Source organism: Kryptolebias marmoratus, linkage group LG21 (genome assembly GCF_001649575.2).
Source record: "Kryptolebias marmoratus isolate JLee-2015 linkage group LG21, ASM164957v2, whole genome shotgun sequence".
Classification (NCBI taxonomy): domain Eukaryota; kingdom Metazoa; phylum Chordata; class Actinopteri; order Cyprinodontiformes; family Rivulidae; genus Kryptolebias; species Kryptolebias marmoratus.
The window spans coordinates 19,584,172-19,601,265 of record NC_051450.1 but is presented as its reverse complement, the minus strand read 5'-3'; the positions used below and the strand labels follow the sequence as shown (position 1 = coordinate 19,601,265).

The following is a 17,094-nucleotide window of genomic DNA, read 5'->3' as shown; positions in this document are numbered from 1 at the left end:
CCTGGTTCAATAGCACTAAAGCGGCGCACGCTGGAGAGATTTGTCTTACAAAACCTTGACACACACACAGGCGCACATATGCTCTCACACACATTGATTTTTAGGTGGTGGGAATCTCCGAGGCTTTGGACGAAAGACAAGGACGTAAGAGGGGCTTCCCCCGTCTGAGCAACGCCCTGACAAACTCAGACACTGTTCAGTTCCTTCAAAAATTTAGACACATATGCTGGGCATATGCTGAAACAACATGCTTAATTTCTCACAAAATGAGATTTGATGGTAATAATGATGTCTGGCGTTAGCACGAATAATATAATTGGGGGTGGGGGGGAGCAAGAAAAGCAAGAAAAACTAAAATAAGGCAAGGATAGATCTATCTTTTAGATATGATAGGGTTTCATTTGCTGCTAGATGAACTGATGGTAAAAATAAAAAAGCAAGGGGAAAAAGCCTTTTTGATCATATTTCTTTTTTGCTGAGTCTCCTCTTTTGCATTTTACCATCAGGGGGCTTTTTGCAAGCAAGGCAGAAAAAAGAAATCATGCATTGCCTGATATGTCACATCTTTCTACTGCAGTGTGTGTTTTAGAGCATTTTCTGCAGAGGAGTGTTTAAACTTAAGCTTTCTCTTGATTGGAACAGCATTTTTTTAATTCATCATTCAGTTCATTTAGTTTTCCCATTTACTTCAGCTCAGCCTTGGCAACTTAAGACATACCATCCCCTCTAGGTTTTTCTTTCTTTTTTTAATATTATTAGCATGTATTGACAAACCAGTTCTTGTGTGCCTGTAAACACTGGTACAGACACACACATATATACACACTCCTGTCCCCTGAAGACATGTGATCAAGCAGACCCAATCCCTTGTAATCATCTGGAGCTCCCTCATGCACCTACATATTGCTCCGCTTCAATCCCAAGTAATGGTTTGGGGCAGGGGGCTGAAGCGGTGGGCTTCTTTCCCTTAGCCCCAGTGTCTTAAGCTGCCATTGATTAAATGTTAACTGATATACTCGGCCCTGGCAATCTTGTTAGAGCCAGAGCAAGCAGGCAGCTCGACAGACAGTTTAGGACCTGCACCCGCCTGATCAATAGCACAGATAAAGATTTCATCCATCAATGGGCTCCCAAAACAAAAGGTACCTGATACCTGATTAGGTCCACAGGGACACAAACACATACACACACAGATTTGAACATTTAGACATTTCACATTTCCACATGAATTGAAGCACATGAAGAGACAGACACAGACACTTGGATCAGTCACAAACAGAACCACACACTCATTTATTTACACTCACTTATTTTGTCCAAAATAATACCTCCAACAACCCCATCTGAAGTCAATCAGTTCCATGCCTAATGGTGTAATTACAATAGATACACACGTGCACACACATACATATACGCAGTCAAGCCTGCAGAAACGACAGCTCTGACTTTTGCCGGATGAAGGTTAATTATGCTGTGTTAGTCTACTTAGGTGTGTTCATTTGTTTGTCCATGCAGGTCTGTGTGTGTGCATCTTTCCTCAGACCTGAGTATGCATGTCTTCTCTCAAATGCACATGCATTTAGGACTCCTTGTACATGCCAGAGGCACCGCCAAGTGGCAGAATCAATGCTTGGAAGACCACCACTGTTAAAGTGTATCAATAATGTTCCCCTATCTTCTTTCCATTGTCACTGGGCAGTTTGAAAGTCCAAGCCGAGCCGCAATTAAGACTTAATTATAAATCAATATGAGAAGTCATTTGAATATTGATTTTTCCTTTTTCCTCAGATTGTTAACATATTCCACACCCTGTCTATGCTTTTTGTTACAACTTCAAGAGGATCAATACTTCCTTTTACAATAATCCGAGAAGCGCTGTAGTATGATTGCCGCCAAATAAAAAAAAAGGAAAAAAAAAAGGCAGCAGGATGTCTTGATGGGGTTTGATGCTCAGAGTTGGTCAGGAGAAAAATATCACAACCCCTTTTTAATTTTGATGGCTTTTCAAATAAAACTAATGCCACTTTGTAGATCTCAAACAGTGACCTCATTTTGGAGGATTTTGGGTTTCATTTGTTATCACGATGCCAAAATTAATTTCCATAATTTTCACAGCTGACATTTTCTTTGACTTGACAGCGTATCCAAGAATGATATCAGCGCAGCCCGGCAACTTGCATTGTGTTTGATTTAATAAAATCGTTGCTCTTTTATTTTCCTCCTCAGCCATTTTTGAGGGGTTGTGAGATTTTCAAGTGGCATGTCAGGGGCTGGGAGTCTAATGCATGGAAACATGGAGCTTTCTGTTTTTTGACGGCTAGCAGAGATAAGGTAGAGATATGGCTGTAGCACTGGCTCAAATCTAAAACAGATCCCACTCGGGNGGGGGGGGGGGGGTGGGGGGGTTGCGAGAGTTAAGAAAGTGAAAGGAAGGAAAAAAGGGGGAGGAACGGGAGAGGAGGAGGTAGCAAGTAAAGGGAATATTGTCAATTCTCTAAGTGTCTAGCGGTGTCTCTCTTTCTTTCTCTCTTTCTCTCGCTCCTTCTCTCCCCCACTCTTCCTTAGTAATCTGATTTATTCGAAGCATATGTGTGCTGCTCTGTCTTTGTCTGCTTCTATTAGGGCTAGTGGGGGCCCATATGACATTGTTTAGCCAGTAATGAAATGGACATTTTTTGCATGTTTTTGAGAAAGTCAGAGGAAAGCCAACACTCCTTATGTGTAACTGTCTGCAAATACCCTCTCCAGGGCAGTCAGTGCCATCTCCGGGCCCTAAGTCTGTGTATTTGTGTATGTGCGCATCAAAAATATACACATATGTGCCCATGTATTACAAGTTCCATGTGTGGAGTTTTGTTTTTGTTTTTCAGAAGATGATTCTGAGCAACCTAATGAATAATATGACTTGAAGATGTTTCCTTTTGTCCCTATCCATTAATCTATTTTTATGTTGAGGAGTCTAATCTCAAAATGTATTAAAACCATGATGATGCACACATTTTTGTTGTACTCATGCTTTTATTAAAAAAACAAACAAAAAAAAAACCCCATCACATATGACATTGTTGGGAAGTAACAGAAAAGCACAAAAAATGTATTAAATCCGTGTTAGCCTGAAGTTTTTGGGTTTTTTTTTTTTTTTTTTTTTTGTTTAACTCACAATCGTGTTTGGCTCAGCATAATTTGCAATAAAAGAATGGATTTGTGTAGTTCTTTACGTTGAGTACAATTCACATTTCAGCATTTTATTAAATAACTAAATGTACATTTATAGTAAATCAAATGATAACGTTTGTGATAATTATACAAACATTTTCTAGCAGCATTTTATCTGTCTTTTCTATCTTCTTTCATTTTTTTTCTTTGTTTTCCAACTCGGATTACAGCTTTGTTTTTGATGGCTCTGAAAGCAGATGGTTTTATGCTGCCGAAAACGGGACAGTAGCCCAACAGGATAAAGATCTGTTTAAGCATTATCCATTTGGCCGCTGCCCGTCACAGGCCTATTTTAAGAGTAGACACACTCACTCGCACACACACAACCATTCTCTCAAGCCATGGCAGCCATTTTATTAGATTCCCTGTTTTCAGGCTCATATTAGTTCCCAGAAAATAAATAAACCTTAAATGCATGACAAGGACCAGTCTGGTCAATTTGAAACTATATCTATCCTACTTGTATCTTTGTTTACCGGTGTCATGATTGATGGAGAGATAGAAGGATAAATGGAGACACTGAGAAACAGATGGGATAGCATATGGATGGATGGATAACTGTGTGAAAAAGATAGAAAAATAGATAGACAGATGGAAAGATAGGTAGAAAGATAGCAGGGGATAGCAGGGAGATCTTGTTGGGCAGATAGAGTTGAGCAGGTATGCCGAGAAACAGCTGCTTTCTTCATTAGGTTCATCTATTGATCTCGGACCCTTGTTGTGCGCGTGTGCACGTGTGTGTGTGTGTTTGAGAGAGAGGAGAAAGACAGGAGCCTCTGTAGATAAGTGCTGGTAATAGAACAGAATGAATTCTTATCACAGAGATGGGAAGGCCATTAACCCTCAGCTCCTAGTTCCCTCTCTGTCGCTGTCTGGTCCGACTCCCCTTCCTTCTGTTTTTCCCTCCCTCCATCTCCCGGTCTGGACCTGACAGGGTCATGTTGCCGGGTTTGTGTGATATTTCTACTTTGTGTGTGACTGCGAACGCAGGCGTGTGTGCGTGCCGTGTTTTTTTTTTCAACTGCTGTTGTGCAGCCTGCCACATTGGCCAGATGTTTATAATCAGGGGCTGGATAAATATTGGACGAAGGAATCATGAAAGACCAGAAAAAATAAGAACCAAGAAAAGAAAAAGAGATGAGAGGAGATGAAACAGAGGAGAGGAATCTTCTTTTAAAATTATTCTTAAATCCCTCAGTAAGCTTGCCATGCCGCCTCCTCAATTCACCTACCCAGCCTGAGGTGATTCAAGCAGTCGAAATGCAATATGCCTCTTGTGTAAGATGCAGGTGTGTGTGTGTATGTGTGTTTTCACATATGTGTGAAATTTACATTAGTTGTGTTAGCTTATTGTATAAAGCCAGGTGTTGCCACATTTTTTTCATGTTTAAACTGTTTGAAGCCAAATTTTTGTCCTTTTAAAAAACCTTTTGTATTTTTCATTAAGGAATCATTAACATCAGCATGCCACCAGACACACACACACACACACACCCCAATGCCCTCAGCACCAAAAATTACCCCACTCCCCCCAACACAAAACGACAGTTTCTGTCTGCGCAGCAAGCAAGACATGCAGGCCTTTAATCTTGGCCATGTTTATTCATTTGATTTTTTTTTTTTTCCTTAAGAGTAATAAGTGTTTTGTTAGTCGCCTGCAAGACAGCAGAGCAGGCAATTTGAGCAAAAGAAAATACAATCAAGTATCCCAGGAAGTTGTAATTGACAACAACAAAGCAAATTTGGAGCTGCTGATACAAGCATTTTTTTTTACACAAAATTCATTTTTTCAGCTTATTCTGTCAGTTCAACTTATTGACATTCACACCAGGAGTGAATTAAATGTGACTATCCTATTGTCTAGCTTTCAGAGTCGCCATGAAACAATAAGATATTTTTTTTTTTTTGCCGGTGTAATAAGTTCTCATGTGTTTTAAGCAATAAATGGCTGAGTTTGTGGGTGGATTTTCAGTGTGTGGATGGAAACACATGTGTTTGCTTGCGCTGGCGTGTTTACACGTTAGCATGTGAGCTGTGGACTTTTGTGCATGAAATACGGTGAAAGCCGCGTGGGAGTAAATGTCTGTTAACACATAGAGGGTTTCATGTGTAGGTGTGTGTGAGTGCACGCGTGTGCAAGCGTGTGTGAGGGAGTTTTTCCCAGGCCTTGTGCAGGAGCTGTAGACCCTCTCCGTTGGGTTGATGTTTAGTATTTTAGACATGCTACATTAACAACATCTGGTTAAGATCTAAATGCTTGTTAAATGCGCTGAAATTCGGGGGAAAGGTACAGGGAACGAGGGAAAAGAAGGGGGGATAAAGAGGGAGAATAGGGTAAATAAAGACTTGAGGGTGAGAGAACAAGAGGGAGGGAGATCAGTAAGTCTGTAAGGTTATTATTGTGGCAGTATTACCACTGGCCCTTGACGTTGTGTGTGTGTGTTTGTGCATGGCTGTGACTGTGTGGGATGGTGTAATGTTTCAAAGCTTTCCCCTTAAAACCTGGAGGCCAAACTAGAGCCACGCGCGCGGCGCAGGAATGTGACATCACAGGGCCCCTGCTTCCCCTTCTCACACACACACATGCACAAATAGTCTCACAGGGGACATGACCAGAGTTGTACGAAGGAATCAGCATCAACATCGTGCTTAACTTGAGGAGACATGGCAGTCAAGGGTGCTGTGCAAAACATTAAGGCTGCATTACTACCACAGATACATTAGACACAGAGCGTCTAGTCTTTATTAATATTTATAGTCAGATAAAACATTTCCAATATTGTAGTCTGAGCCACAAAGAATAGTTTCTCAGTCTATTTATTATGTTTTTTCTCTTATAGTTCCTGTGATATTTTCTTAGTGAGCAATTACAGCTTCATTTGTTGCTCCACTTTCATAGCGTCTCTGATTTAAGATAAACAAAATGTTGAGGACGAATATATTTTTTTCTGTCTTCGCCCCTTTAATGAGCACCATCCTAGCCCCAAGGAAGCAAATTAGAGGAGGCTCAGCCCTGCTAATGAATTCAGCCATTTTGGAGCCTCTGCGTCCAGTTTCCTGGCGTGGCATCGCTTTGCAGTTGTGTGCTGTATGACTGAGTCCTCCACCGGGCTCATAATGACCCGGCATGGCGGTTATGGGCCCTTAGGGGAAGACGGGAGGGGGAGTGAGTGGTCTCAGAGCAGGTCATTATATAGCTCGGGGGCACACATGGACAGCAACACACACACACACACACACACACACACACACACACACATGGAGTGCTGACACTTTCAATACATTCTTCATTGCCTCCCTCTCCCATATGTCTTTTGCTTCATTTTTCCCTTTCCAAACATCTCTTTTTATATATTTACGTCTTGTCCCACGTTTAACCCGAGGAAGATGAGCTGTGTCTTCTTGTTTTTGTTTTAATTATTTATTCAAAAAAATTGAAGGAAACTGTTCAGAATATGACGTTCTTCATTGTCAGTGTGGAAGTTTCAGAAGTTTTTATATTTCCCAAGAAAAAGAGACATTTACCAAAGGTCCTAATTTGGAACACTGACTTCCAATTAATTGTTAAATCTGAAAAACAAAATAGGTTTGCCTGCTATTATGATCAAGAGTCAGTTAATTATTCTTCCTCTTTAACAGTTAAATATAGGCTGCAATGTAATCGAGCCCAGGGACTGTGGTTAGCTCGAGCCCACCGGCCGGCTTTAATGTTCCGACTGACCCACATCAAAGGGAGTCCCACCAGGCTGCCAAAATCACACACCATGCACAGTCCAGACCACTCTCTCTGGATGTGTGTGTGTGTGTGTGTGTGTGTTTGTGCACAGAGGTAGAGGAAGGAGACTGTGAAAGTTTTCTTCTGTCCTCTGGTAGTGATTAAGTTGATAGTTAAGAGTCTCTCTCTTTCTGTAAATCACACACATTCACACCGAGACGTGCACATGCCATCTCACAGTCAAACACACACACAGTCACTGTCTCTCTGACTTGATCAATGACACACATCCACACAAACAAAGTGAGATGTGCACACGAACAGGGAAACCGTGCACTCGCATCAGGGTCAGTCAGAGGGCAGACACTGAGCTGATGTATGGAGAGAGTTTGTCTGGGAATGTCCTCAGTGTGGAAACACATTCTCTGTATGCACACACACACACACACTACAGATAGAACTGACAAGAAGGAGAAAGGAGTGGAAAAAAAAAACACTGATGAGGCCCAGATGAGTAGCTGTACTTTTCTTTCTTTTTCTTTTTCCTCACCCACTACTCACCCTCATTCCTTCCCCTCCATCCCTCTTTCAGTTCATTGTCATAATTCTGCTCATGTCTTTCTATCTACAGGTATTCTGCCCCCTAGAGGTTGGTTTAAAATGTGTTTTAATATTGTTATGATCTCATACTGACCGGAGTTTTGACACCTTTTCTTTTGCTTTGTAATATTTTTCTTCTTCCTTGCTATCATTTAAACATACAACTTTAATTTTCAGTCTTTTCGCTAGAATTATGTTGTTAATTTAATTTAAACTTTCATATCAAATGCAGTTTATGGAGTCTTAAATTATTTGTTTAATGTCAGGAAGATACTAAATACTAACAGTTTACTCATATTTACATTTTTTTAATCATTTAAATCTGTTAAGTTAAGCACTAACAATATGTTAAGTGAAAATTTGAAATGAAACCTTTCTTTCTTATCTTCATATTTCATGTTCAGTATATGTTTGTAAGAGCTTTGCTGTTATTTCAAAGCACTGTTTTTCCTTTTTTTGTTTGTTTGTTTTTTTAAATGGCTCTTGCTTTTTATTACTGTCCTGCAAAAAAAGGTGTTCAGTTCATCTCGTTTGCTTTTTTTTTTTTTTGGCTGCTAGAAAAAGTCAATTTCAGGGGAAAAAAGATAAAGTAGCAATGAAGGACTTTCAAAGTCTTTACCCACCTATTTACACATCACACACACACACACATACACACAAGCACAACATCCCCCTTCTTTCTTTGTATATGAAGGTGAGGTGAATTAAAATACAAGATGGACGCTGCAGCACCCGCAGTGAAAATTGCAATTTCTGCAGCCGGGCCTCTCCCAGCTGACAGGAGATATTTCATCTCCGTTGTCACCGATGTATTAATAAAACATCAGGAGCAGAGTGCAGTCTATTTTTCTTTCACGCCCAAGCACACACACACATGCACACACATATGGACTGCATCTACGCATGTGCAAAATGTGCACAGCACACTCATACGCCAGTGCAAAAATATAACAACGTCTCTGAATGCAAACACACACAAACACGGCAGCAATTTCTCTCAACAATCACATACAGTACCAACATCTGGCATGAAAATTTCATGCTGTATATAATGTCCACTTAATGTGTTGCTGCTTAAAGCAATGGCGCCAGCTCTTAGTCTGTGAATGTGTGTGTTTGTGTGTATGTGTTTGCACCACCAGATATATGAAAGGGTTAATCATATCATGTTTCTTAGGGGAGGAGGATGGGGGGGTCTGGAGTCCCCTTTTGCTCATCATACAATGGCCAAAGTGATTGTATGCAAATGCGAGCTGACCTCAGTGTACCCTCTGCCTGATTTTTGTAAATGTGACTCTACATTAGCGCTGTGTGTGTATGTGTTTTGTAAAATATGGTTATTAAGGCAGTGCAGGATTGATGAGCACAGCTCTTTTAAAAACACACATGCACGCAAACACAGTAGTTTCATTTTCCCCTCATAGGGAGGGGTTTGTGTGAGGGAGACCCCAACACACACACGCACCTTGCCCCATTTAAAAGACATGGAATTTTTAATATTTTTCTGTGTGTGTGTGTGTGTGTGTGTGAATATGATACTGTGCATGTGATTTGATGCCTGTTTGCAAGTGTTTCACTTTGATTTTGGATTGGTGTGTTCTACCCCTGAGATGGAGGAGGGCACTATATGTGTGTACGTTGGTTTGTGTGTGTGTGTGTGTGTGTGTGTGTGTGTGTGTGTGCATGCCTGGTTATCTGGCCTCTCTCAGACTGCTCAAAATTCATTACAAAGTGACATCAGCCCAGCCGGAGACAAATGATGGCTGGATGAAAGGGAGCGCTGGGGCTCGGCTAGGATTAGTGTTAGCTTGTGCTGGCGACACATACACACACATGCGCGCACACACACACACATATGCACACTTTAATCCACTGGCAGAACACTGCAGATACACAGAATTATCAAACAAGGGGCTGAACTCTCAGAGATGGGCAGGCTAATCTGCTAATAGTACAGAACCTCACGTGTGTGTTGATTTGTGTGTGTGCATATATTCTTTTAACTGAGTTATACACAACAACACGTAGTATACTACTACCTATGTATTGTAGAGTAATGAGCACAGCCTACACAATAGTTAGACTTTTTTTTTCTTTTTGCTTTAAGTGTGTGCAATTATTTCCCTTTATAGATGAATGTATATTTTAGGTGTTTTGGCTGCTTGTTTATATTTGTCCAACCTGAAACAACAAAAGAATTTATTTGAAATTGTTTTTACAATGTAAACATTTAATGTAGGATATGCTATAATGTATATTAGATAGAGAAAAAAAAAGATTTTTGTGTCATATCTAAATATTTTACTTTTTGTGACTTGGCTTCTAAAGAGGGGCATTGCAATACTGAAATAGTTTCCTTATATGACATATTGTCACACAATGTCGCTGCTTTTAGGTCATGAGTATATTATATTTTATTTACTAGAAGAAGCATGCTAAAACTAAATTAAATGGGGCTTGTATTTACTATCGTTTGATACTACAATATAATCTTTAGTCGAGTTAACTTGACCCTAATGTTGAAAAAAATGTTTTTTTAGGTTTTTTTCTTTTGTGGATTAACTGCACATGAACAAGAGGTGATTTTTTTTTTCCAAAATGACTTTATTATAACAACAATCTTGGTGAAAATATTCTTATGTGATCATCTCGCAATAAAAAAATTATTTTTCAGTGCATGTTTGGCAGCCATCAAATACCGTATTTTAAGAGCTTCATGGGTATTAAACTTTGTGTGTGTGTGTGTTTGTGTTCTTTTTTTTTAGAAGAAACTGCTGAAGATGGTGAAAGACCTCCACGATCTTCCTCCAGGGCTGCACTCAACCTGACTGACCGAGACCTGACTGACAGCAAGAGGACTGAGCGTAAGTCCACACGCACGCTGTAAACACACCAAACAAACCACATTGGCCATATAAGCCTCTCCTGTTTCACAAGTTATCGTTCATCTGTGGCTCTCCCTAAGATAAGACTCTAACGTGTGTGTAACATGTGAATGCTGCTTGCTAGCTGTCATGACCCGCTTTAATCGTTTCCATCCGACAGATAGAGAAAAAGAAAGCAACAACGAGGAGAGAGGGGAGCAGAAGAGAGAGGGAAAAGTTGAGTGTTGTGGATATTACCAGGCAATGTCCAGGCCCTAGATTATTTTTTAATCAAATCAGTTTGCGTGCTCGTAATTTATAAGCGCCTTGCATTAATCTTTTCTCGTTCTTGTGCCCTCTCCGATGACATATTAATTTTTCATAAGCGCAGGATTAGATGGGGGGTTGTGTATATGTTTTTCTAATATTGCGCTGCATCACTGCAACCCTCAAATTAGTTTTTTTTCTTTTTCTCAACAACCCTTCTGTATTTTTTCATTTTCTCTTATTTTTTTTCCTATTTCAATCCATAACTTAATTGTTGTCCAATATGTGACCCTATCACATGCATTATCTCTAATAGAAAAATAGCACTAGATAGAAAAAAAAGGAAACTTTTTATTCATTTCTACAAATGGAAACATTGTACACAGAAGGGGCAACGATCTATAAAAAGATGGTGTTTGTTATGTTTAGGAGAGGTATGGAGCACATAATGCCTCTGCTGTGGGGCTGTGGTCAGGATAGCCATGGCTTTGTTATATTTGATTTGCCCAAATAAGAATTCATCTGGTCTTCTTATGTATGAGATGGAAATCCATGACTGGGAATGAATATTGTATGGGGTTTTTTTACACCTTCTTTTTCTTCCCTTTTTGCATGGGGTTCTCATTTTTTCTCCCTTTACTAATGTCTCTCTCTTTCTTTCTTTTTTAACCCCCACCCGACACACACACACACACACACACACCATCCTATTCTTAATCTCTATCCATCTGAAGCTCCCTTCTCACCTTCTCTTCCTAGTATGCCATACCTAGCTTCATAATGTGAGGCTCAATGAGGCAGAAGGAGAGCTGAGTGAGGCTGGGGCCTATTAGTTTAGCTAGTCATCTATCTTTCAGCTCTGTCTTTCTGACAGCCCCATCTGACCGACTGGTGGGGAACCACCGTTCATGCATTCACCGCTGCATTTTACCACCAGTGTCATTTAGCATCACTGAACACATGCAAAACGGCAGCGGCGACAGAATGTCCAGGTCCCTCCTATTTTACCTCGTGCTTTTGTACCTTGTTCACATGTTTGTGTGTGCTGTATGAGTGCAGCGAAGCATGTTTAGCAACTGAACTGTGTGACAGTTTTATTTTTTTGAGTAACTGCATCTAGGAATTGTACAATTAAGTATTAAGGCCATGCAAGAAGAAAAAAAAGCAATTTTTCTTTTTTTAACTTTTGAGATTAAAAACTAAAATTCAAGCGTAAATATTATTGACAGAAAAAGTTGCAAATTAAAAAACAAACAAACAAACAAATAAAAACGGTGGTCTTTCATAACTAAGCCAGAGGATCTAAACTCACTGTACTCTTGAACATGACTGCATTTGTTTCATTGTAATTAGGTTTTTATTATTGTATCTGACTATTATGGGTGTACTTTTACTGGGTTAACTACAAAACAACATGCAAAATACTAGATGAAGCAGTCTGAGATCTTTTTTTAACCCTTCACAATAAGAATTTCAAACACATAAACTGAGTGTTAACATCAAAAACCCATCTTTAAATGTCTGAAATTTATTCAAATAGTTTACATTATTATTCTTCAGCATAACAAATACTGCAACCTAGACCGCCAAAAATTTAGAAGTCAGCACTCAGTGTACTTACTGTATTTGAGACTCTTATTGTGAAGGACTGAAACAAGTTCTGTGAGTTCTACTGCAGCAGGAGAAATAAACTGCACTTTGGACACGTTCAGCTAAAACACTGCATGTTATTTTGTACTTAACACAGCAGAAGTGCGCCCATAACCCTAAGATAATATAATAATAAGAAATGGAACAAATGCAGTTGAAATCTGGAGCACAGCAGGGCTCACATTGCCTGGCTCAAGTCTTGAAAGATGACTTTTTTCTTTTTTTTTACCTCTGAACATTGCAACTTTCTTTTTTGTCAGTAATATTTACACTTTAATCTCAAACCTGGAGGAGGGGGGAGACTTCTATTCTATTTTTTTCTTTTGTATGGCCTTAATGCGCCAGCGTAGAATTGTCTTGGAATCAGGTTGTAGCTTGTCTGGAACGCAATGGAAATGTTAGAGCTCTTGTTTTATTTTGCATTTGGATTAAAAGTGGCTTCAGAAAGTCAAATTCCAGAAAATGCAAAGGACATCCTGTTGTGTCATTGTGTTGTTGTTCGGAAGCCTTGTTTTTTTTTAAGTAGGCACCTTTCCCCTAAACCTAAATCTCAAGACGGCTTATAATATTTGAATCTGTCTGTGTGTGTAAGTTTGTGTGTGTGTCCATATGGGGATCTTCAGAAAAGGGATTACAGTGTGGCCAAGTGAGCAGTGTGTTTGTGCACTTCATCTCCAAGACCAAAACTGTTTAAACAAAGAGAGGAAGACAGACATGGAGGGAAAGAAATAGACAGGAAAATAAAAAAGACTGAAAAGAAGTAAGGGGGAGGGGCTAGAAAATAGAGGAATCTGTTTTCTTTTGCTTCATTTACATTGTCTTTTTTTAATCCAATGTCACTTTAGATTAATTATAATGTCACATTTTTCATGCAAATGTTTTTGATTTGGATTACTTCCAGATAGCTTTGTGCTGTGTGTGTGTGTGTAGATGGCACATTTCGCCACCATAGCTCAGGGGCTCACTTCTTATAAATAACCAACTAAACAAAGGCCCCAGCATAGAAATGAGCCTGTCAGACAGGGTAAGGAAATTAGACATCTCTACCTGCTTTAAATTAAAAAAGGAAATTACTCATTATTCTTGCAGTCAAATGTTATCTATTATGTTGTGTACAATTTTGTGCTGTTGAGATAGGGTGCAAACCAAATGCAATCATGTGCAAACAAAATTCTATGCTAAATATTCTATATTAGCTTGGTCATGTTTAGAATATTTTTAGTATTTTGTATATGCATGAATCTTGAAAATTTGCTAAACTTGAGAGCAGTGATGTGAGTTTTTTTTCCGTCTCTCTAAGATGAGATTAAAATATATTAAAGATATTAGCATGTTTAATTACAAGCCTGCAGCAGTTCCTTTGTGCATGTGTGTTTTCTTTGTAATGACAGCTTGTTGAATGTCTCAGACAATTTGTCAAATGTGACAAGGCCATGCTCATATTTATCTCTCATTAGAGCACTAGGTGGAGATGGAAGCAAGAGAAAGGCAAGTCATTAAAAAGCACAAACTATAGAAGACAGCTGCTGTTTAATTGCCTTTCTTTTCCATTTCCCCCTCTCTCTGTTTGACCATGTCTGTGCCTCTCTCCATTTTGTTTCTTCCAAGTCTATCTCTTTGTGTACTTCCCTCCGGCTAGATCTGGGCCTGCTGAGTGCTTCAGTGGGAGTTTGAGGTTCAGAGTGTGTTGCTGTAATGTTATCAGGTGACCGGAGGTCAGCCTAATGCGTAACCCCAGAGCAGTAGGCCAGTAAATCATGCTGGTCGGCCCTCACTGGCCCACTTTGGCCAGCTCTCCCTCCTAGATTTACTGCTCTGTAACGCTAGCCAGTCTGCCAGGGATCAGAAAAGCTAAATTGAATACTAAATCCAAGCCACCCAGCCCCCTTTGCTCTATGTTTGTGGGTTGTTGGTTTTTTTTGTTTTCATGACATGAAAAGATATATATATATATATATATATATATATATATATATATATGCATATATGTGTGTGTGTGTGTAAACAGCAAAGAAAAACAAAACAATAGTTCAGAAATCTTTCTCCAAGAAGAAACTTCCTCGATGTTAATGATGGTTTTTATGTAAATACATAGTTAGAAAGATGTGAAAATTCAATAATCTACTTTCTCGTGTAAAATATTAATTTGATTGGATCAAATTCTGAAACACTGCTGTGATGGTTCTCCAAGCTTTTCTGAGATCAATATAAGAGCAAAATAAAGATTTATCACTCTTTCTTAATATATATTTTTTTTGTTCTTTACTCTTTTCTTTCCCATTTTTTCTGCCTATTGGTCTGTTGGTCTGTACTTGTCTCCATTTGATTGTCCCTTTTACATAAGTACAAGCGTGTGTATGCAGCTCCTTAAATAGCATTGACAGTTGCAAATAAAGATGGGTGATGTGTGCTCCCCTTTCTCCCCCTGCAATGCAAAAGGGCTTGAGTGTCATAAATCACCTTTTGATTTATCTAATCAAGCAAGGTCCTGCTCTGTGCAGACATTTGTCATTGGTGGAGTTTCAAGGGAGATTCTGAGGAGTGGAAGGGGGGCAGTTTCATGTTTCTTTTTTTTTTGTTTCTTTCTGTCCCTCCATTTGGTGAAGGAATGAATGGAAGGTGGGGAAGAGGAGGGAGCGGGAAGAGGAGGCGGGGGAAAGAACAGTTGTTAAATGTGGTTTGCAGACTTAGAGACAAAGAAAAATTCAGTCCCTTCATTGTTGTCTATCACATTTTCCCACATTGATTCTTGAGGTTTTTTCACTCTTTTATGCACAGGGGAGGGCAAAAATGTCAAAGTGGTTAAAAAGGCATATATATACATTCAAACATACATATAATTATTTATTTATTCAGTAATTACCAGTCTGTCATTATTGGCTTGCGTGTTCCATTACATTTGTTTGTTTTACAGGTGTTGGTATCCTTGGGACATTTTCTACAATTTAAATGTAATCCCATGCTTCAAAACAGCTGTTTATTGACTGTCAGGACATGCCATTCAAAGCTCACTGGAGATCAGAGAGAGAACTGCTCTCACAACATTCAGGGCTGACCAACTGTTTTTCTTCATTTGCGTTTTATAAATGTTGATGAAAGCACTAGGTCAAAGACACATATAAACCAGAAGGACAGATCTTCATGCTGCACATGCACAGCAACAACACACATTACACAAACATACATTTACATTCAGCATGACAGTAATCAATGATGATGTGTGGGCCCTTTTCCCCTGCTGCATTGTAAATGTGTGTGCAGGCTCTTGTCCGACAATCGCCTCATCTCCTTTCTCAGGGATGTAATTTAGTTGCAAATTGACTGGAAGACGGAGGCAAAAATTGAAAGTTGAAATTAGAAATGGTTATAATAAATATGGGAGGTGGGATGCAGGCTTTGGTAAGGTCAGGTGATGTGACGAGTGCTTCTACCCTGGGCCAATCTGACCAATGAAGTGTCAGAGTCCTGACATGAGGCATGCACCCCTCCTCTACACACACACATACATATGCACACACACACACATACATATATCTATCTATCTATCTATCTATCTAACTATATATATATAGATAGATAGATATATGTATACATATAAACACGCACATACACACATGTGCAAGCCCTGCAAGGGCCATCACAAGCAGTGGAAGACAAAATTACCTCGCTCTTCTGAGCTGCAGAGCAATTCTCGGATGTTCTTGGAAATTCACATTGTGCCCTTGTTTTTTTGTTTTTTTCTCTCATCTCTTTCTTTCTTTCTTTCCTCTTTCCCTCCCTCTCTCTTGTCACTTTCCTTGACAGGCCAATATTTCAGGCTCCAGATATAGGGGATTACAAATAAAATAAGTGGAACGCCTACTTAATGCAACAGAATTAAAATGCATGAACGGGCCGGAGGAATTGATATGCGTCCAATACAAACACGAGCCACAGAATAATATGAAATACAAAATGTTTTTTTTTCTTTTTCAACCCCCTCTCCATGTATCAGTGCTTTGATTTCCCTTTTTTTCCATTTGTGCATCTAGCGTGAAGCGTTGATTCGCAAGAGTGAGGCTCACATATTGCCTTGAGTGACCAGACGAGGGAGGGGACGTGGGGGGTGGGGGTGATGGCTTAGGGAGAGATGGAGGAAGAAGAGGGAGGGAACAAGGGAGGGAGAGTTGCTGTTGCTGTGTCTTTGTGTTGAGCAGAATGGGTAAATTGCAGTGGCAGAGTATAGCAGGGCCTGCACGGCTTGTATCTTAGGATGAGGCTAATGAAAGATTTATCAGTGGCTGCAGCGTTTACTAAATACAACCAGAGGCTGATCTCTCCACATTGAGCCCTGCTGTTAATGTCTCTCACACACACAATTGCACACAAACATACAAACAGACACACACTGCTACTGTACCACCAGCCGTGACCAAGCCCTGAAAATTTAGCATCTTACACAGACACTGGAGTTGTTGAGGCAGCCGGGGAAATGTATATGAACTAATGAAGTGTATAATATTACCATAACATTTAATGTATGTCGTGCTGTGATAATGAGCCTGCCTGAGTTTTTCCCATTTTACATGTCCTCAGGCCAGAACTGCATCACCGTATATGAATATGAATTATACAGTTCATGCTTGTATCCATGCTAATGTTGTCTTAGAGTCAAATCATTTTTGGAATTATCACCTATGCCCCACTGAATGTTAATTTGGTATGCTCGTTTATAGTACATGTTAGATTATTTGTAAATCAATAATATTTTAATCAATTTTGATTCAAAACAGCCTCAAAGTG

The 17,094-nt window shown here is 39.6% G+C and overlaps 1 protein-coding gene across 3 annotated transcripts in view; it reads left to right on the top strand.

The window, feature by feature from the left end:
* Positions 1-17,094, top strand: part of zfhx4 (zinc finger homeobox 4) — an 81,585-nt gene that overhangs the window by 51,835 nt on the left and 12,656 nt on the right. For all 3 annotated transcript variants that reach the window (XM_017428407.3, XM_017428409.3, XM_037973076.1), the window contains exon 7: positions 10,297-10,395. In XM_017428407.3, coding sequence (XP_017283896.1) covers positions 10,297-10,395 — 99 coding nt within the window. The remainder of the gene's footprint in view (positions 1-10,296; positions 10,396-17,094) is intronic.